Source organism: Amblyraja radiata, chromosome 22, assembly GCF_010909765.2.
Source record: "Amblyraja radiata isolate CabotCenter1 chromosome 22, sAmbRad1.1.pri, whole genome shotgun sequence".
Lineage (NCBI taxonomy): Eukaryota > Metazoa > Chordata > Chondrichthyes > Rajiformes > Rajidae > Amblyraja > Amblyraja radiata.
In genome coordinates, this window is record NC_045977.1 from 25,496,681 (window position 1) to 25,523,820 (window position 27,140).

At 41.9% G+C, this 27,140-nt stretch overlaps 1 protein-coding gene across 4 annotated transcripts in view; it reads right to left on the reverse strand.

The window, feature by feature from the left end:
• Nucleotides 1-27,114, reverse strand: part of drc3 (dynein regulatory complex subunit 3) — a 30,496-nt gene extending 3,382 nt beyond the window's left edge. Inside the window, exons 1-13 of one of the 4 annotated variants that reach the window (XM_033040795.1) lie at nt 26,791-27,113; nt 23,451-23,608; nt 23,076-23,253; nt 22,568-22,684; nt 20,589-20,755; nt 20,339-20,485; nt 14,376-14,495; nt 13,449-13,561; nt 11,226-11,400; nt 7,632-7,763; nt 4,943-5,013; nt 2,683-2,806; nt 479-610 (exon numbers count right to left, since the gene is read on the reverse strand). In XM_033040795.1, coding sequence (XP_032896686.1) covers nt 479-610; nt 2,683-2,806; nt 4,943-5,013; nt 7,632-7,763; nt 11,226-11,400; nt 13,449-13,561; nt 14,376-14,495; nt 20,339-20,485; nt 20,589-20,755; nt 22,568-22,684; nt 23,076-23,235 — 1,458 coding nt within the window. In that variant the 5' untranslated portion in view covers nt 23,236-23,253; nt 23,451-23,608; nt 26,791-27,113. Of the gene's footprint in view, nt 1-478; nt 611-2,682; nt 2,807-4,942; nt 5,014-7,631; nt 7,764-11,225; nt 11,401-13,448; nt 13,562-14,375; nt 14,496-20,338; nt 20,486-20,588; nt 20,756-22,567; nt 22,685-23,075; nt 23,254-23,417; nt 23,609-26,790 lie in introns of all 4 variants that reach the window. The other 3 variants (XM_033040794.1, XM_033040796.1, XM_033040797.1) reach the window with 3 other exon arrangements.
• Nucleotides 27,115-27,140: the final 26 nt, after the last annotated feature.

A 27,140-nucleotide genomic window follows, 5' to 3' on the forward strand; every position in this document is an offset into this window, starting at 1 on the left:
ATGCTACCCCACCACCTTTTCCTTTCTGTCTATCCCTCCTGAATATTGAATATCCCTGGATGTTCAGCTCCCAGCCTTGGTCACCCTGGAGCCATGTCTCCGTGATCCCACTATATCATATTCATTAATAACTATCTGCACATTCAACTCATCCACCTTATTATGAATGTTCCTTGCATTGAGACACAAAGCCTTCAGGCTTGTTTTTACAACACTCTTACCCCTTATACAATTATGTTGAAAAGTGGCCCTTTTTGATTTTTGCCCTGGATTTGTCTGCCTGCCACTTTTACTTTTCACCTTGCTACCTATTGCTTCTACCTTCATTTTACACCCTTCTGTCTCTGCTCATGCTCCCATCCCCCTGCCATTTGGTCCGTCGAATCTACAACAATTTGAAGAACTGTTTATCTTCAGTTTGTTCTATTCATCTAAAATGTACCCAATGAAATAAAATTACAGAACTAAAGCATTTTACCTTCTCGAGAACATCCCTGACCCAGGCATTTGACTTTGTAACCATTTTGTCTTCTTGGTTGTCAATCTTAAGTAGATGCAAGTCATGTGATGCATTGACTGTATTAATAACTGTATCTTTATCAATAAAGAGCTGCATAAAAATAAAACAAAACATATATATATATATATATATATAGCATTTTCATTTTAGTTTTTAACCATTAAGTCCCAAGTGATTCACAAAAGTGCGGGAGGAATTAATGATAACTGCAGAAATGAACAGGTCTTTTTCTGGAAATTGACATTTGCTGGTATCACTGGTAATCACATTAACAACATTTATTACTTTGCATGGTTAGCATAGCTCACTCAAAGCTTAGCACATGAATACAATGTTATCTTAGTTGATAATTTGTAATGTTGCTTATGGTGAAGGGTTGTGTTTTATATCAGCTGTTAACCATATACTACAAAAAGGTGAGTGTTATGATGTTTGAAGGAACAATGCCATGTGCAAATGGTTAAAATATCCTATAAAGATAAAGTATTATATTAATGTATATCACTGTATATTCATGCAATATATCAACAGTATAAATAACCTAACTTAAAATTATAATATAATTACTTGTACAAATTTGTGCAAAATGACATTTTGATCCTTAGTAATCAGATGAACAATGATGATTACCAATCATATGGTTAGCAATGAACTATTCAAAGTAGTAGGACATTTGTTGCTTGAGTGTCATGTAACACTTTCTTGCACTTTACTGTTAACCATCTTTTATTAAACACAATCCTTTACCATGAGTAACATCAAAAGAGATTGAAAACAATTTTATCCATATTGCACAGTGATGAATGTAACAAGTAATTTGTTTGCTCACAGAGACTAATGACCAACCTGCTACTATTGTATTGCCCAACATTTTGCATCCAGTGCTTCCATCCTCCATCATTAAACTGTGGCGGCTCCCAAATACTTCTTGGTGCCTCTCGAAATACCTGACTCCTCTCTTTCCTTTCGAGACCTACGCACCACAAAACACTATTTAAATCAGATCTTTACCATTTTATCTTTGGTAAGATCAAGCTGATTAACCTCACTGGAATCTTCTGGGAGCTGGTATCTGAATTAAGATCATGGGCAGTAGTTAAAGCTGCAAACCTGTGATGTGGCTCAGTTGAAGGGAACATATTGTCATAAAGGCCTTGATGGCAGGAACGGAGCCTGTACGGATAACAGGATGGATTCACTGAAGAAGAGTCTCGACCTGAAACATCACCTACCCATGTTCTCCAGGGCTGCTGTCCGACCTACTAAATTACCCCATCATTTTGTTCCTTTCCTCGGCAAACCATCATCTACACTTCCTTGTTTCTACATTCTTCTCTATAACCTTCCTGCCGTATTTAGATTTCCCTGCAGAACATCTATGCTATTAGTCTCAACAAATGATAACACATTCCACATTCTCAATCTTCTCTGGAAAGAAGTTCCACCTGGTTTCCCTATTCAGCTGATTGATAGCCATTATCTTACATTTAGTGTCATGGAGCTAAAGAGAGATTCAGCACAAACAATTCCTTCAATCCACAGAGTCCACGTCAGCCAAAATAAAACTAATTTATACCAGAGTGTATAAAGGAACTGCAGAATCTGGTTTAAACTGAAGATAGATACAAAATGCTGAAATAACTTAGCAGGCAGCATCTCTGGAGAGAAGGAATGGGTGAAGTTTCAGGTCAAGACCCTTCTTCAGACGTCTGAAGAAGTCTCGACCGAAATGTCACCCATTCCTTCTCTCTCTCTCGAGGGATGCTGCCTGTCCCGCTGAGTTACTCCAGCATTTTGTGTCTATCTTTAATTTTTAATACTTTTACATTAACCCCACTTTTCCTCCACCCCCCCCCCCCCCCCCCACAATTCTCATTAAATCAGAGATTCTACCACTCAGCCGCACACTATGGGCAATATACACTGGTGAATTAACCCACCAATTTATGGACTCTGGTACAAGACAGAAGCCATTAGATGGAAAAGGGTCAAGATGGAGCAATTTTTTAGGGTTGCATTCGCTCATCCAGTGGAAGATGTAAATGCAACCCACCTGTACTGCTGTACGGATCAAGGGAATGGAAGAGAAAATATCAAACATGGCATTTTATGAAAAACATTTAGTACCAAAAGCTGAACAGATAAGCGGTAAATTCTCTTACAGCTCGGAGTTCCTCTGGCATTTCCTCATCCCCTTCTGTCTTTCCCATCTTGTCATAACTGCTCATAGCAATTTCCAACATGTTCTCGTGGTTACGGTTCTCCAGGTCCCGGCACTGTGCTATTGTAGATAGTGTTAAAGTTGCAAAGACATCTACCAGTGAAAAAAATATTATTTGATTCATAAGTAAATATTAGACTTTTATGGGGCATCAGATCCAACCAAATCCTAATATCCACACATTCAGCAGAGAAAGTCAAATGCTTTGCCTTAATTGTTGAGACCAAATCCACACAGATCAAAGATAAAGTACAATAACTTCTTGATAAATACACTTTCATGGCTAATCTATCTTTCACTTTCAACCCCTTTCTCCTGCCTTCTCCCCATGATCTGTTAAACCCTTACCAATCAAGAACCTGTCGATCTCTGTTTTAACAATACCTGAAGACTTGGCCTCCACAGCTGTCTGTGCAATGAATTCCACAGATTCACTACCCTCTGACTAAAATTTCTCATCTCCTCTCTAAAGATATGCCCTTTTAATCTGAGTCTGTGCCCTCTTGCCTAGTTGAAACATCCTCTCCACATCCACGCCATCCAGGCTTTTCATTATTCAGTAAGTTTCAATGAGGTCACCCTCATCCTTCTAAATTCCAAAATGTACAGGCCCAGAACCGTTAAATGCTCATTAAACATTAACCCAATCATCCCCGCCCAGGATCATTGTCCTCCTCTGGACCCTCTCCAACACCAGCACATCCATCCTCAGGTAATGGGGCCTAAATCTGCTCACAATACTCCAAATGTGGTCCGACCAGTGCCTTAAAGCCTCAGCATTACAATGTCCACTGACTCTCTGTCTATCCTGCTAGTACTTGCTCAAAAAATACCAACAGATTTGTCAGGCAATCTCTCCCCTGATTCTGCTTCATCAGAATTATTGCCAGAAACTCCTGCCATTGCTGCTCCACCGTCATTTCTGCTAGAATCCCTTTCCAATCAACTTTAGCCAGCTCCTCCCCAATTCACCTCTAGTTACCTTTACTCAACAGTAATACCAACACATCTGATTTCATCTTCTCCCTCTTAAACTGCAGGTTGAACTTTAGCATATTATAGTCACTATCTCCAAGGAGTTCCTTTACCTTAAGCCCCCTAATCAAATCTGGTTTGTTACACAACACATATCCAGAATTGCTCTTTCTCTACTAGGCTCAACCACAAGTTGCTCTAAGAAGCCATTTCGTAGGACTCCAAAATTTTACCATCCACTGAAGTCAGGCTAACCAGCTTATAGTTTTCCCTCTTTTGGCTCGCTCCCTTCTTGAACAGTGGAGTAACATTTGCAAATTTCCAGTCTTCTGGGACCACTCCTGACTCCAATGATTCTTGAATTCTAAAATTCATGTAATTGTATTTATTTGTCTGTATTGCTTCAGCATTTAGAATCAAAAGTCGCATTCCACAGAACGTTTCTATGTAGCAAGCATACAGAGAAATAAATGTATTTATAGTTTATATTCTGGGTAAAGACAAAGCCTGCATCAAATATTTTTACCATTCTTTCAGATTGATATTGGCATCGGATTCAAATTCTCTTATATTGAATAAACGTTTAAAAAGCCTTATTGGAAGTTAAACAAATTAAAATACCTCCCAAGTTGTATTTGAATCAGAACTGAATGCGATGCTCCACACAAAATAGCATTCAGTCTAAAATACTTCTGAACTACAGTGTAGTTATCTGAACTATATATTTATTTAATAGTTATGGAGAGTTTGGGAAAATGGTTGTTATACATTTACATTTTTGAGCAGTGAGCAGTAAAGAATGCAACCAGAAAGGTAATAGATCTGAAGGATGACAAGAGATGAAAATATTTTTTGTTTCCAACTAAGGGCAACTTGGCAATGTAGCTAATCAATTGAGAGTTAACTGAAAAATAATGTATCTATCTGATTAAGATTAAAAACTGTAAAGAGATGCTAAGGTGTTCAAACATTTTGTGAGATTTAGGTGATTCTTGTGGTGAGATAAAAGCATGAATAAATACTCGAAAGTTTTGCTGCAATGTCATTTGTTCATCAAAAGGCATTTATAATAAGTGCTCCCCAAGGTAACAAATTGGAATGGATACAGTCCATAACAGGTAACATGCACTTGGTTTATGGAATGACCTGTTTTCATAGGATCAATAAGTTTATCTTACTCTTTCAAGTTAGGGTGCCAAGTAGGAAGTGTTTACATTAAAGGATATAGAGCTTGTACATTTTCAATGTAAGTTGATACCATTTCTGAAATATTTCGTTCAAATTCTCTGGATGCTTCCTGCAAAACCAAGCAAAAAAATAATTAAAGCCAACAGCTGAAGCAAATAGTGTAAAATAACCAACATTTGACCATCCTCTCCAGAAAGCACTGACTGGCATGTATCCTCACTGTGTAGGAAGGAACTACAGATGCTGGTTTATACCAATGTTAGACACAAAATGCTGAACTCAGCGGGTCAGACAGCATCTGTGAAGAATAGGAATAGGTGCCGATTCTGGTTGAAACCTTTCTACAGACCAAAGGGTCTTCAGTAGAAGGGTCTCAACCCGAAACGTCACCTATTCCTTTTCCATCCTCACTGCATTGAAATCAATGTTCAATCTTCTGTTCTATTTCCTTCTGCTTCAGGGTTTCAATGCAGAGGAACCTCTTCACCTCTCCCCACCCTCCTTAACTAAATATATTTTAAATTCATGCCTGGTTTGTTATCTTCTAATTTAGTCCTATGGTAGGGATTTGAACTTTGCTAACCAATCTTTCTTTGAGTGAAAAGTTTAAAAAAAAATGTCAATACACGACAAATCTCAAAAAGCTAAATTAAAACCGAGCTAAGCAAAATCTTGTCATTTCCCTTAAGGGGCTGTCCCACTTGGGCGATCTAATCCGCGAGTTCTGGCGAGTTTCCCTTTGACTCATACTCGCAGCATGGTCGACACGAGGTCGTAGGAGGTCTTTGTAACTCTCCTTCATGCTCGAGAGTAGTCCCCGTGTACTCGAGGCCTCAGCTAGGTCGCGGCGTATTTTTTAACATGTTGAAAAATGCCCGTTAGTAAAAAATGGTCGGCATGGAAAAAATCGATACTTTTTTTACTCGCAGGTTTATTCGTAGTAGGCCATAGTAGGTCGGCATGTTAGTCGTAGGTAATTGAGGGTAGTCGAAGGTAATCGAAGGTAGTCGTAGTCTTCATCATAGTCGAAGGGAGGTCGAAGGGATGTCGAAGGAGGTCGTCTTCACTCTCCACTATTCGGTGTCCAATTTTCCTGAAGTTAGTCGTAGCTAGTCATAGCTAGTCGAAGCTAGCCTTCAACATGGTCGAAGGAGGTCTTCTACATAGTCGAAGGAGGTCTTCAACATGACATTTTTTCAAACTCTCCTAAACTCTTCTAAACTCGCCAATTAGGTCGCCCAAGTGGTACAGCCCCTTTATTTCTTCTGTGTGTACAATTTCCTGTCCAACTTTGGATGATAAACTTTGAGCGGTAAAAATGCCATTTTGTTTCAAATTTACTGGAATGAACAGATCATTACTCTACCCTAAACCTGGTACATGGTGAACATCGAACTTTTCATGAGAAGGTGGTTCAGACAAGACTGAGAGTTAACAGTGACCTGGTGCAACAAAACGTATTCTAGAAGATAAAAGCACATTGTATAGGAAACAATATCTTGTTATGAAAAGAATAGTTGCATGATTTTCTGGTTACAAGGATCAGTCGAGGCCTCAAAGCTTTGCACTTTAGGTAAATGGATGATGGCACTGGAGGTATCACAGCTAAAGTTACTGATGATACAAAGATAGACAGGAAAATAAGAGGTGATGAGGAAGTTAGAAAAGGGATAGCAATAGATTGTGAATGGGCAAAGATCTGGCAAATGGAATATAACATGTAATGGCAAACATATAATGTTAATGCTTTGGCCGCAGTTTGATCTGAACTGATAGAACGGATTGTTTACCTAATGATCAAATGTTGAAAAGGCTAAGCTTGTTTTTGCTGGAGTTTATAACAGTGAGAGTTGGTTTGATTGAAAAATGAAAGATGGTGAGAGGACTTGATGGTGAATCTAGGGAGGATGTATCCCCTTGCTTGTGGGATTATCTAGCACTGGAGGACACTATTCAAAAATAAGGGGTCTCCCATTTAAGTAAAGTTCAGGTGACCCTCCCCCCACCAGTCTGAAGAAGGGTCTCGACCCGAAATGTCACCTATTCCTTCACTCCATAGATGCTGCCTCACCCGCCGAGTTTCTCCAGCATTTTTGTCTACCTTCGATTTTTCCAGCATCTTAAACATTTTGACAAAGGATAGTGAGCTTTTAGAACTCTTCCTCAAATAGTGGTGGAAGCAGAATCTTTTAGTTTCATGACTAATCCTAGTGTGTAGAATATCATCTGACTGATCCTGAGCTGGAGAGGGGAAGAAACATGTAGAATACAATTTTTTCTGGAGTTCTGGCATGTGTACATAGGGTAAAGGCAGGATGAGAGGTGGCTGAGACCTTCATACTGTTGAATCGCTGATAGCTGCTCAATCTATCCAACTTCACACTTGAAAAAAGTGCATATGAATCTGGTACTAGAGACTTACTGGTACCTGTAGTGCTGAGGAATGGTCCTTCATCAATAGAGCATACAATCAGCACTTTGAAGGGAGTGATCAATTTTTGTCATCCCTGTTTTCTACTCATGCACAAACACTCGCTCTAGCGCTGAACTGGCTTATTAAATGTGACATTTATCTTGTTCAGACCAAAACATGAACTGTGCTTCCATCTTGACAAATGCTGACTGGCTTGCTAAGAGATTACTACATTTTTCATTCTCATTTAAAAAATAATTATGTGGGGAATAGATATATAGTTTTAATTGCAATGAGATGTCATCAATTCTTACCTCCAGTTGGTCAACCAATTGCATTTCCAGGCTCATCAGTTTACTCCATAATCTATTGATTTTCCCCCGCAAATATCGAGTCTTACTCTCCATGAGCACGCTGTCAGAAATGTGCTGCATTTCATTCAATGCCTGCATGGATACAATAGTTTAAACATAACCACTTGCTACTAAATACAATGTCCACTCTTTTGCCTTCAATAACCAACTTTTATAGCATCTTTACTGCAGCAAAAATGTTCTGAGATGCATTTTCAAACAAAATAATTGATGTCAGATCGCACAAGACAATACCCGGGAAGATGAGCAAAAGCTTCATCAAAGAAATACATTCTACGCAGCTTTTTTTTAAATGTGGCTTCACAGGATGAGCCAGCAATTAATTTCCCATCTACAATTACCCTTGAGAATATGGTCAGATTCCTTCTTGAACCACTGTAGTCTCCAAGTTGTGGGTATACCTACAATGATGTTAGGGATTTCATCCAGTGATGGCACATTTCCAAGTCAAGATGGTGTGTGACTTGGAGGACATTATCCAGTTGGTGATGGTGCCATGCTTTTGCTGTCCTTTTCTCTTAACTGGTAGAGGCCAAGGGTTTAGAAGGGACTGTCTAAGAACTCCAAGTCATTTTAAAGGCAGAAAGAGAGACTGACAGGATTAGTAATGGAATTCCACAGCTTCAGGTTTTCACAGCTAAAAACATTAATTTGGCAATGTGGAATTTAGCAGAATTATAGAAATGGATGAGAGAATTGAATTATTTGTGACAATGTTTGCAGATGACATGAAGATAGGCGAAGGGACAGGTTGTGGAAATAAATCAGGGACACTGCAGAAGGATTTGGCAGGTTGGGAGAGTGGGAAAAGAAGTGGCAGATGGAATTCGGCATTGCAAAGTGTGGTGTCATGCATTTTGGTAGTATGAATAAAGGTATAGACTATTTTCTAAATGGGGAAAGAATTCAGAAATCAGAGGTGTAAAGGGACTTGTGAGTGCTGGTACAGGATTTCCAAGAAGATAATTTGCAAGTCGGTAGAAAGGAAGACAAATACAATGCTAGCATTTATTTTGAGAGGACAAGAATATAAAAACAGGGATGTAATTTAGGCTTTATAAGACACTTGTTGGACTGCATTCGGAAAATTGTGACCAGTTTTGGGCCCCATATATTCCATATGGGATCAAGGGATATGGGGAGAAAGTAGGAACGAGGATTTTGGATGATCAGCCATGATCATATTGAATGGCGGTGCTGGCTCGAAGGGCCGAATGGCCTACGCCTGCTATTTTTTTCTATATCTGAGGAAGGATGTGCTGGCATTGTAGAGGGTTTTGGAGGAGGTTTACAAGAATGCTCGCAGGAATGATTGGGTTAACATATGATGAGCGTTTGACAGCACCGGGCCTGTAACCACGGGAGTTTAGAAGAATGAGGGGGGGCTCATTCAAACATCGAATCGTGAAAGGCCTGGATAGAGTGGATGTGGAGAGCATGTTTCCACTAGTGAGACAGTCTAGGACCAGAGGTCATAGCATCAAAATAAAAGGACATACCTTTAAAAAGGAGACGAGGAGGAATTTATTTAGTCAGATGATGGTGAATTAATTGCCACAGAATGCTGTGGAGGCCAAGCCAATTAATAATTTTATGGCAGAGATTGACAGAGTCTTGATTAGTATGGATGTCAGGGGTTATGTGGAGAAGGTAGGAGAATAGGACTGAGAGTGAAAGGCAGATCAGCCATGATTGAATGGCAGAGTAGACTTGATGGGCCGAATGGCCTAATACAGCTCCTATAACATGAACATATCTAAAAAAGGTATAGCTGAAGCAAATTACAAAGATAGCAAAGGGAAAGACGATTGATAGAGCTGATAACATGAAATGGAATTTAAAGACGAATGTAGCTTAAATGAGGCAGCAGTATTTTGAATAACCTTCGGTTTACAGGGAAAATACTAAGAGGAGCTGATCAACACTGCATTCGATTGGTCAATGTCGAGGTCATAAATTTCTAGGTGAGAATTTCAGCAATAACAATGCAGGACAGGAATTGGATAAGTTGGCCCAGGTAGGAAAAAAATGTGATGTTGATCTGGAAATTTTAGCTGCTCAGGCTTACACATGACACCACAGTTGCTAACTGTCTTAAGTTCTATTTCATTCATTAGCCATGGAATGGTGGAATGGCTAGGAAGAGTATTTGTAAAGGTATTAAATTAGGTACCACGTAAATGGTTACCATACAATATTACAGCAAAGATCTATTGTGGAGACACAAAACACCGAAGATGCTGAAATTTGGAGCAACAAACAAACTTTTGGAGAAACTCAGCCGGTCGGCTAGCATTTGTGGAGGCAAAGGTAAGGGTCAATGTTTCATGCCTTTATATGATTTTTCTGTTTGATGCAAAGCTTTAGCGTAAATTTACCCAATGCATTAAATGTTGACTAAAAATAGATCTCTTAAGCAGTAATTTAATGAACTCATATTGTAGGAGACTCAATTGATGGATACGGACTGACTCATCAAGATTCATGGAAGTCATGGAGCTAATTGTGCATTAACTTGTCTTCAGCAATAGTTCCATTCTTATAAATGTTGTCCTCGTGGTCAAATGTATATTTAAATCATGGGAAAAGTCTCACAGGAAAAACTATTATTAAGGCCATACCTAAACAATGATTTTGGAGAACTTTCAAATACTACAGCCTTTACGTCAACTTTTTATCTTGGACCAAAAGTGCTGAGTGCTCATTCCTTCACATACTATGTATGTTTTCCATAGATGCTGCTGACAGCTACCAGCATTTTCTGCATTAATGAGGTTTGTTACCATCTAATTGTTAACACCTGACCAACCCTCCTGCCCCCAGCTCACAGAAAAAGGAGCTGAATATTAATTTAAATAACAAATAAATCGCTCACAGTATGAATGTAAACATGTACTATTGTTCATCAGGTGAAGCAAGAGGGGGGGGGGGGGAGGGTTAAACCAGGCTGTGGTCCTGATTCAAAGCCAGTGATCGTCCTTCAATAGGTATCTTGATATTGCTACCTTGCTTGAAATCTACAATTACTTGGTTTCTATGGCTCAGTATTTCATTACTGTACACTAAGCCATCAAAGACTCCTGCAGAATTGCAATATTTCAGTAAGATTAATATTTTAATTAAATACCTTATCAAACAAGTAGGCTTGTGAAAGCTCATACTGTGGATAACAACATGTCATAAACTTGAATTTGCAAGGCAAAGTACAATATTTTAAAGGCATTTGGACAAGTACTTGGCTAGGAATGGAATAGAGGGACACATGTCTAATGCAGAGATGGGCATCATGGTCAGCTTGGATAAGTTGAGCCAAATGATCTATTTTTGTGCTGTACATATTCTATGACTCTATAAGATAGTATCATTCCCCTGCTTGACATATTTTCAAGGTCTCTCTTTTCATCAGCTATTTCATTTCTTTAACAAATACTGTAAACATCAACTCCAACATCAAGAAACTCTCTATATATGCTGATATTGGTTTTCCATCATTTTTTGGATTTACTTTACTTTTTGGATTAATTTTCAACTTACCTCTTTGTTCTTATCCTCAAAGTCCTTGATAATTTTTACTCCACTTTGCTGATTATCTTCGTTTGCTTCCCGCAAGCATTCCAAAAAACCTTCCACTTCTTTATTGCGTGCGTCATACCCTTCGAGTCCATATTTAAAGAGTTTCTGGCAAACCTCGGTGAACTCAATTTTGTATGTGGCAAATTGTCAAAGATACTATCATGTACAGACTAGAAAGGTGGTATGTACATTTCTGAAATATGGCTTTCACTAATAATCAATCTCACTCCTTTCATTTTGTCTCTGCCATTCATCTTCCAATATCCATCCAAGTTGAGACATTGGATGCTGCAGTTCATTCCCCAACTGCTGTTATCAGAACTGATTTGTCAGACATAAAACACACCAAGAATCAAGGGTATTAACCCAAAGATCAGATGTTCCATAGGCAACAATCACCACGTGGTGGCTTTTCCCTACGAAGCATCTTGTTTGGTAATGTTACACTGTCTTTCGTCTTAACCTGCCAATGTCGTAACATTCAAGTTTAAAATGCCACTGACTTTTTGCAAGTTTAAACATTAAAAATAGATATGGTTCCTCATTTTGCTTCTTCCTAATATAAATATTTTACATCTGAAGAATATCAGAAAGTTTGAATGCAGGCAACTACTGATGTAGAGTGTTTAAGTGGGTGGGTGGCGCGACCGACGTCGCAGCGGCCTCTGCAGTCTGTCTGTCTTTTTTTTTTTTTGTCCCATTGAGGGTATAGTTTGTAGTGTGGGGGGCGGGGGGTGGGTGGGGGTTAACTTTTAAATCTCTTCCCTGCACGGGGACCTGTCCTTTTCCCTGTCGGGTCTCCGTTGCCGTTGGGGCCTAGCACCGTGGAGCGGCCTCCAACCGGAACGACCTGGGGGCTCAAGTCACGGAGCCAGCGGAGCTGCAGACTTACCATCGTGGAGCTGGCCAGCTTCGGAGCGTGGAGAGTTCGGAGCGTGGAGAGTTGCGGTGGAGCTCGCGGGTCCCCGGTGGGAGACCGCTTTGCGGGGCACCGGCAACGGCGACTTCTCCCGCCTGAATTGCGGGGTTAAAAGTGACCTGAAGCGGGGCCTTACATCGCCCGGCGCGGCTTTAAATGGCCGCGGACTTGCTAGTGCCCGCCGGGGGCTCCAACATCAAGACCCGGAGCAGGGCCTTACATCGCCCAGCGCGGCTTTAAATGGCCGCGGACTTGCTAGCGCCCGCAGGGGGCTTTGACTTTGACATCGGGAGAAGAATGGAGAGCAGGGGAGAGACAAGACTTTGCCTTCCATCACAGTGAGGAGGAGATTCACTGTGATGGATGTTTGTGTAAATTGTGTTGGTGTGTGTCTTATTTCTTTTCTTGTATGTCTTCAGAAACCAAATTTCGTTTGAACCTCATGTGAGGTTCAAATGACAAATAAATGGTATTGTATTGTAAGAAGGAACTGCAGATGCTGGAAAATCGAAGGTAGACAAAAGTGCTGGAGAAACTCAGCGGGTGCGGCAGCATCTATGGAGCGAAGAAAATAGGCAATGTTTCGGGTGTGAAGAAGGGTTTCGGCCCGAAACGTTGCCTATTTACTTCGCTCCATAGGTGCTGCTGCTCCCGCTGAGTTTCTCCAGCATTTTTGTCTAACTACTGATGTAGTACTGGCTTAGGGCAGGCAACACAGTGGCGTAGTGGTAGAGTTCCTGCCTTGCAGTGCCAGAGGTTTGGGTTTCATCCTGACTGCTGGTGCTGTCTGTATGTATGGAGTTTGTATGTTCTCCCAGTGACCCGGCAGGTTTCCTCTGGGTGCTCCAGTTTCCACCCAGATCCCAAAGACATGCAGGTTTGTAGGTTAAATGGCTTCTGGTATTTGTTCCTAGTCTGATAGTTGGTTGGCATGGGCACACTGGGCAAAATAGCCTATTTCTATGCTGTATCTCAAAACTGAACTAAAAACTAGACAATTAAGCTGCATAGGAAAAGTGATATGAGGTCCCATTTGAAATCAACATTGAATGGCAGGCTTGCAAATTTGGCCTCAGGGGGATTGCATGGGATTGTTCTGATGGCAATAGTCTTTACCAAACACCTACACAAAAATGTTATTTTGTTTAAATCTGGAAAACCAGTACATTACTAACAGATGTAAAGTTGGAACAAACGCAAAGTTAGATGCACGAATGGTGTACTTTAAAGTGCTTAATATATTCATAACTCTTGTGAAAGGATATTGTTCCACAAATTCAGACACTCCAGGAAGCAGTAAAAGCTTTGCTGCTTCAAGATCTTCTGCATACATGCTGTCAAACAGACCTGGTCCATTCAGATATTCCACATAAGCGTCCTAATTGCAGAATGGAATTATTAAACCAAGAACCTTGGTGCACTACAAGGGGAACCACACACAAATACTGCAAATCATTTGAATGTACAGTGAAGTAAATAATGAATCACATTTTAACTGTTGGCAGTTCCATACTGGGGCTTCCTCAATTAAAATACAATTCCACCACAATGGAACCTACTGTGCCAACAAACATACATTGGAAAAGAGGGAGGGGGGGAAGAGGGGGGGGGGAGAAAGAGGGGGGGGGGGGGGGCAGGGAAGAGGGGGGAAAGAGGGGGGGGGGGGAAGAGAGGGGGGGGAAATATACTTTTTTTTCTGTTGCCATATCATGGTTGGGTAGTCGGATTTTCCAAACGATTGATGAATGAGTCTGAACTGGGCATTGACAGGTTTCTTAATTGTGGAAAGAGGGTGTGAATTGTCTGATCTTGACCTAGTACATCTTAAAACTAAAAATGTTACCGGCAAAGATGTGAACAGTGCTTAAACATAAGAAATATATTTGATGTTCTGGAAAATAAATACAACGGCAGATGCTGGAATCTGAAACAAAAACACAAAGCAGTGGAAAAACACAATCAGTTCAGTAGCATTTGTGGAAAGAGAAATATGTTAGCCTTTCGGGTTAGGCACCCTCCCACAGTATAGCATTTTCCATTTTTACATTTGATGTTATCTTCTCTTTTCATGCAATTTCCATTCCTCCATTACCAAAACTGGCTAAATCCAAACTTTTTGATCTACATTGATATAAATACTTAAGTGAAGATTTGACGGTTGTTTGTATTACATTATGGTGAAAGAGGTTTACCTGATGTAAAGCCAATTCTTCTTCTTCCAATCTCATCCTTTCAAGGGATTTAAATTCCAAACCTTCTTGGTGTACCAGGTATGCAATGGCAGAGTTATGCATTTGTAAAGCAAGTTCTTTCTTTAGGAAATAAACATTTGTTTTATTTACGACGATTGCAAAACCATTTTCCCTACTGTTTTCTTTCTTCCCTCCTCTCTAGTCAGTTATTCTCCCAATGCAATAGGTAGGCACTTGCTCCCAAATGTCTACAATGATAATGTCAAGTCAGCAGCCTCCAAAGAACAAATAAAGAAGCATACGAACACAAACATTAGAAATATAGGAAGCCACTCAGCTTCTCAATTCTGCTGTGCAATTTAATAACATTATGGCTGATTTGATTCGAAGCCCGTTGGAAGCGGCAGACTGCTTGTTTGCAATTGTCACAGGTTGTAGTGTTGTTGGAGGTGGCTGCTGGAGATCCTACTGCAGCTCGGTGAGCAAGTGAGTAAAGCACAGCCATCGGCAGCTTAACGGTGTGGCAATGGAACGAGCTGACAGGCCCATGCCAATCAGGATACTGGCCATTAAAGTGAGAAAATAAGAAATCACATATCTCCTGGGGCCAAGCTTGGACTTTTCAGAAACTTGGAAGTTGTAAGATGGCGCCAGAACATGACAACTCTCTGTGCGCTGTTCCAGAAGAGGATTTATTGTACACGTGTATAGTATTATTTCACTGGATGGAAAACATGCAGAACAAGCATTTCACTGTATCCCTATACTTGTGACAACAGCTAAACTGAAATGGGTGATCCCCAAACTTTAAACAGTGATACCTAATTTTTAATTATTTCAAAACAGAATATGTAAACATAATACAGAACAGGAGATAAAAGTTCAGTGTGTCTATATACCATAGACCATATATATACACAATAAATAAACAGATAAAGTGCAATAGGCTGTTATAGTTCAGAGTTCGGACTTTGCTGGTGGACCCTCCAACACCTCCAGCTTAAATTCCATTTGGAATATTTTTGTAGGACCAGGAAACCAAAAAGCAACAGTTACTCCAGGGAGTTACTCCAACTCCAGGAAGTGATTCTGCGTTGGTTTTCAGCGGTCGCGGTGAGGCAGCAATGGCGGCCAGATCTCCCGCACTGCAAAGGGAGGAAGAAAGTGCCTGGCGCCGACCAGTTGCCGTGGCAGTGCGCATGTGCAAGTCGGCCGGCGGATGAGGAGCGGCTGGCCGAGCGGAGACCCGGGGGCCCGGACAAGGATGGCGAGCGGAGACAGAGAATGACAGAGGGAGAGATAGAGAGGGGGCCCCCGTTCAGAGTTGAGCGGCAGGTGTCCCAGGTGCTTGCCAAGCTGGGCAAAATGGCACGGCTTTTAGGTTGCCTGGCGGGATTTTAGATGACCATTGGCACCTGGGCAACCGTTAATTTCGAGTCCTGACCAACCTGCGCATACACAGCTAACGGGCCCGCACTGCGCAGGCGCAACTGCCGTGTTCAAAGTTCAAACCCGTAGCCCACACGGGAGGCGTGGTCCCCCAACTCAACCCATTGCCAAATGTAAGAGTCCAGCACTCCCCTGCCTCCCCCAGCACTGGACTCTAAAAAAATTCCAATTGCATTTCCCCAATTGCAATACCAATTCACCCTCCCCCTCCTGTCCTGCCAGGAGCTGCGTAAGTGTTGTATGATGGCAACATTGTTGCAAATGTCGGGTGGAGGACTGTGAGGGTCACTCCAGCGCTTGCGTGGCGGTGGCTGCCAGCGCCCGAAGCCCGGTGGGGAGGGTGGTGCTGAAGCTGGAGTGAGGGCCGAACCCGTGGCTTGGGATGGGACCGTGACTGGGGCCGAAAAAGAAACCACCGCTGGAACAAAGGTGGTGTTTTTGTTTTATCAAAATGGACAATTTCATAATTTCCCACATTAATGTGACTGAAGACAAAAAACACATGGCAGGCAGTGACAAGTGGAGTGCCACAAAGCTCAGTGCTGGGACCCGTTATTTACAATATATATTAACGATTTAGACAAGGGAATTCTCCAAGTTTGTGAATGACACAAAGCTGGGTGGCAGTGTGAGCTGCGAGGAAGATGCTATGAGGCTGCAGGGTGACTTGATAGGTTGGATGAGTAGGCAGATGCATGGCAGATGCAGTATAATATTGATAAAGGTGAGGTTATCCACTTTGGTGGCAAGAACAGGAAGGCAGATTATTATCTGAATGGTGTTAGATTAGGAAAAGGGGTGGTGCAACAAGACCTGGATGTCCTTGTACATCAGTCACTGAAAGTAAGCATGCAGGTAAACAGGCAGTTAAGAAAGCTAATGACATGTTGGCCTTCATTGCGAGACAATTTGAGTTTAGGAGCAAGGAGGTCCTCCTGCTGGTGTACTGGCCCTGATCAGATCACACCTAGAGTAGTTAGCGCAGTTTTGGTCTCCTAATTTCAGGAAGGACATTCTTGCTATTGAGGGAGTGCAGCGTAGGTTCACCAGGTTAATTCCCGGGATGGCGGACTGACATATGATGAAAGAATAGGTCGACTGGGCTTGTATTCATTGGAATTTTGGAGGATGAGGGGATATCTTATAAAACATATAAAATTCTTAAAGGATTGGACAGGCTAGATGCAGGAAAAATATTCCCCATGTTGGGAGAGTCCAGAACCAGGGGTCCCAGTTTGAGAATAAGGGATAGACCGTTTAGGACTGAGATGATGAAAAACTTTTTCATCCAGAGAGTTGTGAATCTGTGGAAGGCAGTAGAGGCCAATTCACTGGATGTTTTCAAGAGAGAGTTATGCCCCTGTCCCACTTAGGAAACCTGAACGGAAACCTCTGGAGACTTTGCGCCCCACCCAAGGTTTCCGTGCGGTTCCCGGTGGTTGCCGGAGGTTGCAGGTAGTGGAAGCAGGTAGGAAGACTGACAAAAGCCTCCGGGAACCTCTGGGAACCGCACGGAAACCTTGGATGGGGCGCAAAGTCTCCAGAGGTTTCCGTTCAGGTTTCCTAAGTGGGACAGGGGCATAACTCAACAAGGACTCAGCACAATAAAGAGGACGGGGAGAAAATTGGTGGCAGCTTTAAGCTGCAAATGGTTTTTTTTAAATTCTAAGTGTTGGATCACACAGATTCATCAAATTATGTTGCAAAATCATCAAAAATCACAAAGGATATTCCTCTTATAGATTTCACATAATTTTCACTTAATGTTACGTTTGAAACCCACATGAAAAGGCAAGCACATGAAGACTTCCATATCTTTGTGTTTCACAGAACACAGGACAGTTAAATTATGAATGAAGATCTTGCTGCAAATTATTGTTTGATTAACTTTACAATCTATCTCGAAGGATAGATGGGAAAAGTATTTGATGAATACACATAACTGTTCTATTAATGCAAGACATAATTTAATTCAATTCAAATTATTACATAGACTATATTATTCAAAAACGAGGTTGAATAAATTTTATCCAAACGTCTCTCCCAGATGCGATAAATGTTTGTTTCAAAACGCTAATATAACACATTCATTTGTAGGATGTACAAAGTTGAATAAATTTTGGAGTGATATATTTGATATATTTACAAAGCTTTTCAAGTCAAGAATAGAACCCAAAATGGAATGGATTATATTTGGAATAATAGGAGAAGATACCAATTTAAATATAGACCAAAATGTTTTTTTTAATTATGGGTTAATAATTGGAAAGAAATTGATACTTAAATTTTGGAAAAATATAACCATACCAACTGTTAAAATGAATATGATGGACATAGCACGCCTTGAAGAAATGAGACTCCGACTAATAGATAAATATGACCAATTCTTAAGGAGTTGGTCTCCTTTCATCGACTTTTTGGAATCATGTGATGCAGCGGTACCATAAGGATTGCTGATCTCAGTTTATGACGTGGATAGGACTACATCTCCGAATATAGATTTGAAAAATTCTCTTTTAAGGGGCCTTCTCTTCCATTTCTATTTTCCACTTTTTTTTTTTTTTTTTTAATATACACACTTCACGTTTTTCTACTCTCTACCATCTATTTTTCCACTTTTTCCCCTTTCTATTGTTTTCTTTTTCTTGTCTTTCTTACTTCCTTCTCATAACATAAAACTAGAGGTTGATAGTAGGTGGGTCATGGCACATAACCGTGGTTCTGGTGGGTAAGCCACGACTGGATTAGGTGTTCCTGGTCTGCTCTGTTTGATCAGTCGCTGGATAACGACAGATCTGGTCTGGAGCTGTGATCATGTTGTCCAGTCGCAATAGGTGTAGTGACTAGACCCTCTGAGCGGATACAAGTGCCATCAACATGAGCGTCTTTAGTGTAGCTTGCTCGAGGCCGGGGGATCTGGCTGGTGGCCATTCCCCGAGATATGTCAGGACTCAAGCAGCGCGTCTCGCAGGCACCTGCTCCGAGAGCCGCTCCAGCGGCTCAGGCGGCTCTCTCCCCCCCCGTGCGGGTGGAGAGACGTCCCGTCCGAAATCGGGAAACCCTGCCGGATGCCTCTTCAGGTGGCTATGCATCCAGCCCGCTGCTCAGGTACTAGCGGGCTGGGCTCGGCACGGTGTCGGGGAATTACGGAACACCGGGACCGGATGTGTGACCCCACATGCCCCCAGATTTGGCTGTTGACACTTTTTACTTTGAGGGCCTCACAGTTTTCTGGTGCTGTGTGTTGTTTCAGCACCTCAGTGAGCACCTTTTCCAGTAATGGTTTATTGGATAGATGGTTGATGCTGGCCGCCATTCTTGGTTCCAGCGGTGCTCCAGCCCGTGGGGTTGCTACAAAGCGGTCCATCACACCCAACAGCTCTTCCTGTTCCTGCACCCCTGGCATACTCCCGAATTCGTCCGCCTGCCCCTGTTCCAGACCAGCCCAGCCCTGGTCACCAATGCTAGCCTCCAGTAATGAGGGAGCAGAGGGCAGTGCATGAAACACTGTGGAGGGGGTGCCTGACCTCCCTCCGCGAGAGCGCTCTTTCTGCGCATCTCGCTGGAGCTGCTCCAATAGCTGTTGGATGCAGCTCAGGCGGCTGTCTCTGCTCCATTTAGGTGGAGACATGTCCCCGTCCGACAAATCGGACGCCACCGGCCGGATGCCTGTTCGGATGGCTAGACATCCAGCCCGCAGTTCAGGCACTAGCGGGACTGGGCTCGGCGCAGTGATGGGGATAGCGGAGCGCCCGGTAATTGTTCCTACCGCCTTCTTCTAGAGCTTTTGTGCCTTGTAGAAGCGAGAGTGCCCCTCAAGCAGTGCATCTCGCAGGCACCTGCTCCGTGAGCCGCTCCAGCGGCTCAGGCGGCTCTCTCTCCCCCCGTGCGGGTGGAGAGACGTCCCGTCCGAAATCGGGAACACCTGCCGGATGCCTCTTCGGGTGGCTATGCATCCAGCCCGCTGCTCAGGTACTAGCGGGCTGGGCTCGGCACGGTGTCGGGGAATAGAGGAACACCGGGTAAACGCTCCTACCGCCTGTTGCTGCCCCCCTCCCCGACGGAAAACGTTCCTCTTCGAACGGGGGACAGTTTTGTTCCAGAGCCTTTTTCTCTGCCTGTAAAAAACACAAGCAGAAAAAGGCTCACCTGTAAAAGAAACCCGACCTCAGGGTACTCACCTGATGGTCCGTTTCATTCTGTAGCGGGAGCGCCTAACTCCCGTTGCAGCCGCTGTTGCACTGCTGGCGTAATGCCGCGCCTGCGCACTGAGCGGGTTCTTCACGTAGTCACTCACGTGACTCCGAAGTAAAATTAGGTGCCACTGTACTGTTTTGTACTGTATTAACTTCTAATAAAATAAACAAAAAAAACCCCAAAAAAAACAAAAAACTTTACAATTACAAAGCTGGGTGCATCACATAATATAACATTCAATCATACATCTCCTTAACAACTGCACAATTCATCATCATATCATTTTTATCACTAATCCACTCTTATGTAATACTTACTGTCAATTTATCTATTAATCTGAAGTCCAGGTACATCAAATTAGGCAGAAAAGCAGGGATGTACAGACTGTACCGTTCACTTTCACTAACAGGGTTTCCAGCCAAATTCAGAGTCCGCAGCCTCTTAAATCTTCTTAAATAGACAACCTGCAAAAATAACTATTCTAATTTAGAAAACTGTATCGAAACATAATGTACTGAAAATGTTTAAAGTAAACAACAAAATGAACTCCAGTTACAAATCGCTTACAGATTCCAGGTCACTGATATGATTTTTTCCAATGGAGAAAATTTGCAGGTTTACTAATGAGTCCATGTTTTCAAATTTGGAAATTCTGTTATTGTACAGACTAAGGTCCTCCAGTTTAACCAGTTCATCCAGGCCTTCAATCATTTCAATATTGTTAAAGGATAAATCTAGAAAAAAAAAGTGTTTTTTTGAATTATTCATTCCTTACCATATCCAGATTGCAGGTTTTAATAAGTGAGTGGTAATCGTATATAAATCTGTTAGCTTCACCCCAACTTAAGAATTAGTTAAAATGTTTTTACATTATCGGGATGCCTCACAGCTTGGATTCAGACAGCTCCATCCAAGACCGCAATAAATTGCAGGGAATTGTAAATGCAGTCCAGACCATCACACATACTCACCTCCCTCCCTTTCATTTACTCCATTTATACCTCACGCTGTCTTGGCAAGGCCAGCAGCATAATCAAGGATGAGTCGCACCCTGGCCACTTCCTCTTCTCCCTGGTCACCATCTTGTTTTTAACATACGCATAGAAACCCTTGGGATTTTCCTTAATCTGACTCGCCTGGGATTTCCTGACCCCTTTGCGTGCTTGAGTTCTTTCCTACTCGCTTTATATTCCTCAAGCCTCATCTGATCCAGGTGATTAAGATGCATGGGTTTCAAAATGACTTGGTCGAATGTATTCACAACTGGCTTATAATTAGAAGATAGTGGTGGAAGGTATATCCTGCACTTTGATCAGCTGGCCTTAAAATAATTCCCACACGTCATCTGTGGATTTACCCAATAACAACTTCTCCCAATGCACCGTCCTTAACTCCTGTCCAATGACATTGTAATCTGCCTTGCTCCAATTAAGTACCTTCCCCCAACATCCAAACCTGTCCCTATTCAAAACAAATGTTAACACTTATGGAGTTGTGATTATCTCCAAAATATTCTTCCACCAAAACACTAATCACCTGGCCAGGCTCATTTCCCGATACAAGGTCCACTATGATCCCTACTCGTGTCGGACTATCCACACATTGTTTAAGGAGATTTTCTTGGCTACACCTAACAGATTCTGCCCCATCTTATCCTCTTGCCCTGAGTAAGTCCCAGTCAATATTGGGATGTGGAAAGGAAGTGAGTGAAGAATTATAGGGGCAGGTGTTGCATCTCCAGTGGTTGCAAGGAAAAGTACCTGGGGAGGGAATGGTTTGGGAGGGAACATAGAAACATAGAAACATAGAAAATAGGTGCAGGAGTAGGCCATTCGGCCCTTCGAGCCTGCACCGCCATTCAATATGATCATGGCTGATCATCCAACTCAGTATCCCGTACCTGCCTTCTCTCCATACCCTCTGATCCCCTTAGCCACAAGGGCCACATCTAACTCCCTCTTAAATATAGCCAATGAACTGGCCTCGACTACCCTCTGTGGCAGGGAGTTCCAGAGATTCACCACTCTCTGTGTGAAAAAAGTTCTTCTCATCTCGGTTTTAAAGGATTTCCCCCTTATCCTTAAGCTGTGACCCCTTGTCCTGGACTTCCCCAACATCGGGAGCAATCTTCCTGCATCTAGCCTGTCCAACCCCTTAAGAACGGATGAGGGAACCAAGCAGTTCTGAAGGGAGTCGTCTCTCAGGAAGTGTAAAGGGGTGGGATGGTAAAGGGAATGTCGGCATATGATGTGTTGGATGTGGAGTGTCAATGTAGTTCTGCTCTCGCACCCCCTCCCCCAGACGAAACAAGGATGTTGTTCTTCTGGTCCTTATCTGCAACCCCACTAGCCTCTGCATTCAACACATCATTCTCTAAAATGTCTGCCATTACCTGCAACCTTCTCTGACCTGATTCGTGTAGGTTTCTCATCAATCTCCTCTTGAATGTTATGTTATTTCACTGAATGAATCAATTTTAATATTACAAAATTATAGCTAAATTAAAATAAAATGGATGTACTAATATTCTGAGTTTTTAAGCTTACCTAGCCATATCAGGTTGCTCAGTGTGTTCAGTCCTTCAATCTTTTCAATGACATTATTGTCTAACTGGAGTTTAGTCAATGATGTGAACTGCCACATATTGTCAATCTTCAGTATATCTATACCAGGGAGAAAAAGCTCAGATTTTATGCCGATCTTCCTTATAAAGGCTTCTTAAAAATTTCTCACATCAATCTTTGTATCATCACTTTTTACAGCATGACTATTATTCAGACTTATTGTTCATTATTTCTCAAGCCTTCATCCCCATCGAACACATTTCCTATTTTGTTTCATGTGAAATACACATTGTCATTAACAATCACAGGGTAATCACTGGCCATTCAGATTCAAATAACTTTCAGTACACAGGAATATATATTTTCATATTTAAGTAAATGCAAGAGCACATTATCTGGCAATCAAATATAAATCCTTTAACAATATATAGGTAGTATTTATGCCACTAAGTATCTTCTTCACACAAGTTAAGTGACTGGTAAAACATACTTTGAAAATCAAGTTGAAGGTGGTCAACATCTTTGAAGTCAATTCCTTCCTGTTGGGCTATCTGTCCTGCTCTTCCTGATGGTCCCTGTTTCTTCACCATCTCTTCAAGCATTTTATCATCAATGACACTGGGTTCAATTGTTTTATAAGGCTGGCTCATTTTAAACAGCTGTATTCACTTAAAAGGAAAACATAGGAATAACATTAATATTTCTTCAACAATATTATCAATGAAATTGAAATTCTGATGTTGCAATGATCATCAGAGATTGTCACGCAGGATATATTCAGTGCTTCTCAGCAAAAGCGAAAGATGGATGACCCTCAGCTGCTCTCACATACCTCTCATTACACAAATCTGCAGCAGTTACTCTCCAACAATCTGCTCACTGATGCCCAAATTGGATTTTCCAAGAACACCTGGCTCTGGACTTTCTCACAGCACATCTAAAAATATAGTTTCCTGAGGATTGACTGCCTTTGACATCAAAGCAGTATTTGGCCACATGTGGCATGAAGGAGACCTGGTAAAACTGAAATTAATAGAAAGTAAGAAGAAACACACCAATGAATCAGATCATACCTCACATAAAGGATTAACAAGCCATCACCATTTTCTCTACACCTGCACCACCGTCGTACAGTCTCATATGGTCATTTATTTATAACATTTTCTAGCTGATCAAACTACAATGTTAACTTTGTTTCTCAATCCAAAAATGCTGCCTGGCCTGTTCAGTATATCTGACACATTAATTTAAGACTTTCATATTCTGCAATGTTTTACTTTTTAATAAAGCACTGAAGTTTGAAGCTAAATTATTAATATGATCACCATCAACTATAGTTCAGAATGTAGACAAGGCAATATTGAAGTTTTAAAATATGCTTTAACATTCATCCTTTATGTCATCGAAAAGACTCAGTTCAATGCACGGAAATAAGTTATCCATTGGACTTAGGCTAGGACATTATGCTTTAACATTTGAAATTTCAGCTCCGACTACTTTTACTGCGATGTTTAACAAGCAATTTAAAATGACTGTCATATTTAGCCCAGCTAATGAGTGATACATAAGACAAAATTAAAACAACAGACATTGTTGTGCTTTCTCGAACGTACAGTTACAACCTTACCCATTTAAGACCAATCGGATCCAAATTTGTGCTTGGAAGCCTGTGACCAAGGCATATAGAGTCAGAGCAAACAGTACAGAAACAGGTGCTTTGGCTCAACTCATAAAATGTTCTGCCCACAAATCTTTCCAAATATCTTTTAAACATTATCAATGTACCCACCTATATCACTTCCTCTGGCTATTCGTTCCATACACCCACCATCCTGTGTATGATAGAGTTGCACCTCAGATCAATTTTAAATATTTCCCCTCAACCTTAAACTTATGCCCTTTAGGTTTTAGAGTGCCCTACCTCAGAAAAAAACTACCACCATCCATCTTACCCAAGCCCTTCATGATTTTGTAAACCTCTATAAGGTCTTCCCCTTAGCCTCGTTTGGTCTAGGGAAAACAATCCCAGCCTATCCACTCCTTCCTATAATTCAGTCTCTGGCAACATCCTTATAATTTTCGGAAAGCGCCTGGACCTGATACCCAGGCGTGTTTTAAAAACCTGTGCAGAGCAACTGGCTGGAGTTTTTACAAACATTTTCAACCTCTCACTTCTGAGGACTGAAGTTCCCACCTGCTTTAAAAGGGCATCAATTATACCGGTGCCCAAGAAGAGTAAGGTGATGTGCCTCAATGACTATCGACCAGTGGCACTAACGTCTGTGATGATAAAGTGCTTTGAGAGGCTGATCATGGCGCAAATCAACTCATACCTCGACAAAAACCTGGACCCACTGCAGTTCGCTTACCGCCACAACAGATCAACGGTGGATGCAATCTCACTGGTTCTCCACTCCGCTCTGAACCACTTAGACACCAAAAACTCATATGTCAGGCTGTTATTCATTGATTACAGCTTGGCATTTAATACCAACATCCCCTTCAAGCTGGTTACCAAGCTCTCAGATCTAGATCTCTGCGCATCCCTCTACAATTGGATCCTCGACTTCCTCATTCACAGACCACAGTCTGTCTGTATTGGTGGAAATGTGTCATCCTCGATAACAAACTGCACGGGAGCACCTCAAGGCTGCTGTACTCACTCTATACTCATGACTGCGTAGCTGGACATAGTGCGAACTCCATTATCAAGTTCGCCGACAACACCACTGTTCTGGGACGTATCACTGATGGGGACGAGTCAGAGTATAGAAGTGAGATAGACCGATTGACCAAATGGTGCCAGCAAAATAACCTAGGTCTCAACACCAGCGAAACCAAGGAACTGATTGTGGACATCGGAAGGGGTAGGATGGGGACCCACAGTCCCGTTTATATCAATGGGTCGCTGGTGGAAAGGGTCAAGAACTTCAATTTCCTGGGCATGCATATTTCCGAAGATCTCTCCTGGTCCCAGAACACAGATGCAATCATAAAGAAAGCACATCAGCGCCTCTACTTCCTGAGAAGATTACAGAGAGTTGGTATGTCAAGGAGGACTCTCTCGAACTTCTACAGGTGCACAGTAGAGAGCATGCTGACCGGTTGCATCGTGGCTTGGTACGGCAACCTGAGCGCCCAGGAGCGGAAAAGGTTGCAAAAAGTTGTAAACACTGCCCAGTCCATCATCGACTCTGACCTCCCTACCATCGAGGGGATCTATCGCAGTCGCTGCTTCAAAAAGGCTGCCAGCATCATCAATGACCCACACCATCCTGGCCACACACTCATTTCTCTGCTGCCATCAGGTAGAAAGTACAAGAGCCTGAAATCTGCAGCATCCAGGTTTAGGAACAGCTGCTTCCCCACAGCCATCAGACTATTAAACACTTCAAACAAACTCTGAACTATAACAGCCTAATGCATTTTATCTGTTTATTTTTGTGTGTATATATATTCTATTTATATATGGACACACTGATCTGATCGGTATTTATGCCTACAATATTCTGTTGTGCTACAGCAAGCAAGAATTTCATTGTCCTATCTGGTACACACGACAATAAACTCTCTTGACTCTTCTGCCTTTAACTCTGACTTTTGTTCCAACCATCTGCCTATCAAAGCCCTCCCTCACCTGTGTCCAGCCACACTTTCTCATGCCTCTCCTCTGCCAGCTTTCTTCCCCCCTCGCCCCAAATCAGTCTGAAGAATGGTCCCGACAAAAAAAAACAACCGTATCCGTGTTCTCCTGTGATGATTTTGTAAACTAGCATCTGCAGTTCCTTGTTTCCACGATGTTAAATTTTTTTACTCTGTCGCGGTGGCATTAGTTCACATATTGACTATATTTCCTACACTGTGAAGCACTTTGATTTATTCAGAGATTCTTAAGAGGGCATAACGAATACTGTATTCTGAACGAGTCACACATTTTATTGGAAGATAGACACAAAACGCTAGAGTAACTCAGCGGGGCAGGAGCTTCTCTGGATAGAAGTAATGGTTGACCTATTATCCTATCCAGAGATGATGCCCGTCCTGCTGAGTTACTCCAGTATTTTGTGTCCATCTCAGGTGAAACTAGCATCTGCAGTTCCTTCATCCACACATTTTCTTTTCTCATTTGCCTCCCAGCTTTAAACTGAAAGATAATGAATGCCTTCGGAATATTCAGAAATGATAACGTTTAAACCAATACATACCTCCTCTGTTATTTTAATATATTTCGTCGCTAGCATCCAGTGAATGCTGCCTGAGCCCAGCTTCTCTTGGTTGCTAGGATAAATATCACGTGGTCTTAGCTCGTCCCACCTCCACCGCAGTACTCGCGCTATCGTCATCGCCACCACTGTATCGTAAGGCAATTAATAAGTGAAATTGTTTTATTTTTTTAAGTGAAAAATGATGTAAAATAAAATAATTCGTGAATGGGGCCGGGCAATGTCGTTACCGTCCTCGATGAAACTGAACAAACTTGATGGCAACATTGATTGATATGGATATTGGCCTATAGAAGATGAGGACGGCAATGCTGTAGGCGGGACAATAGGAG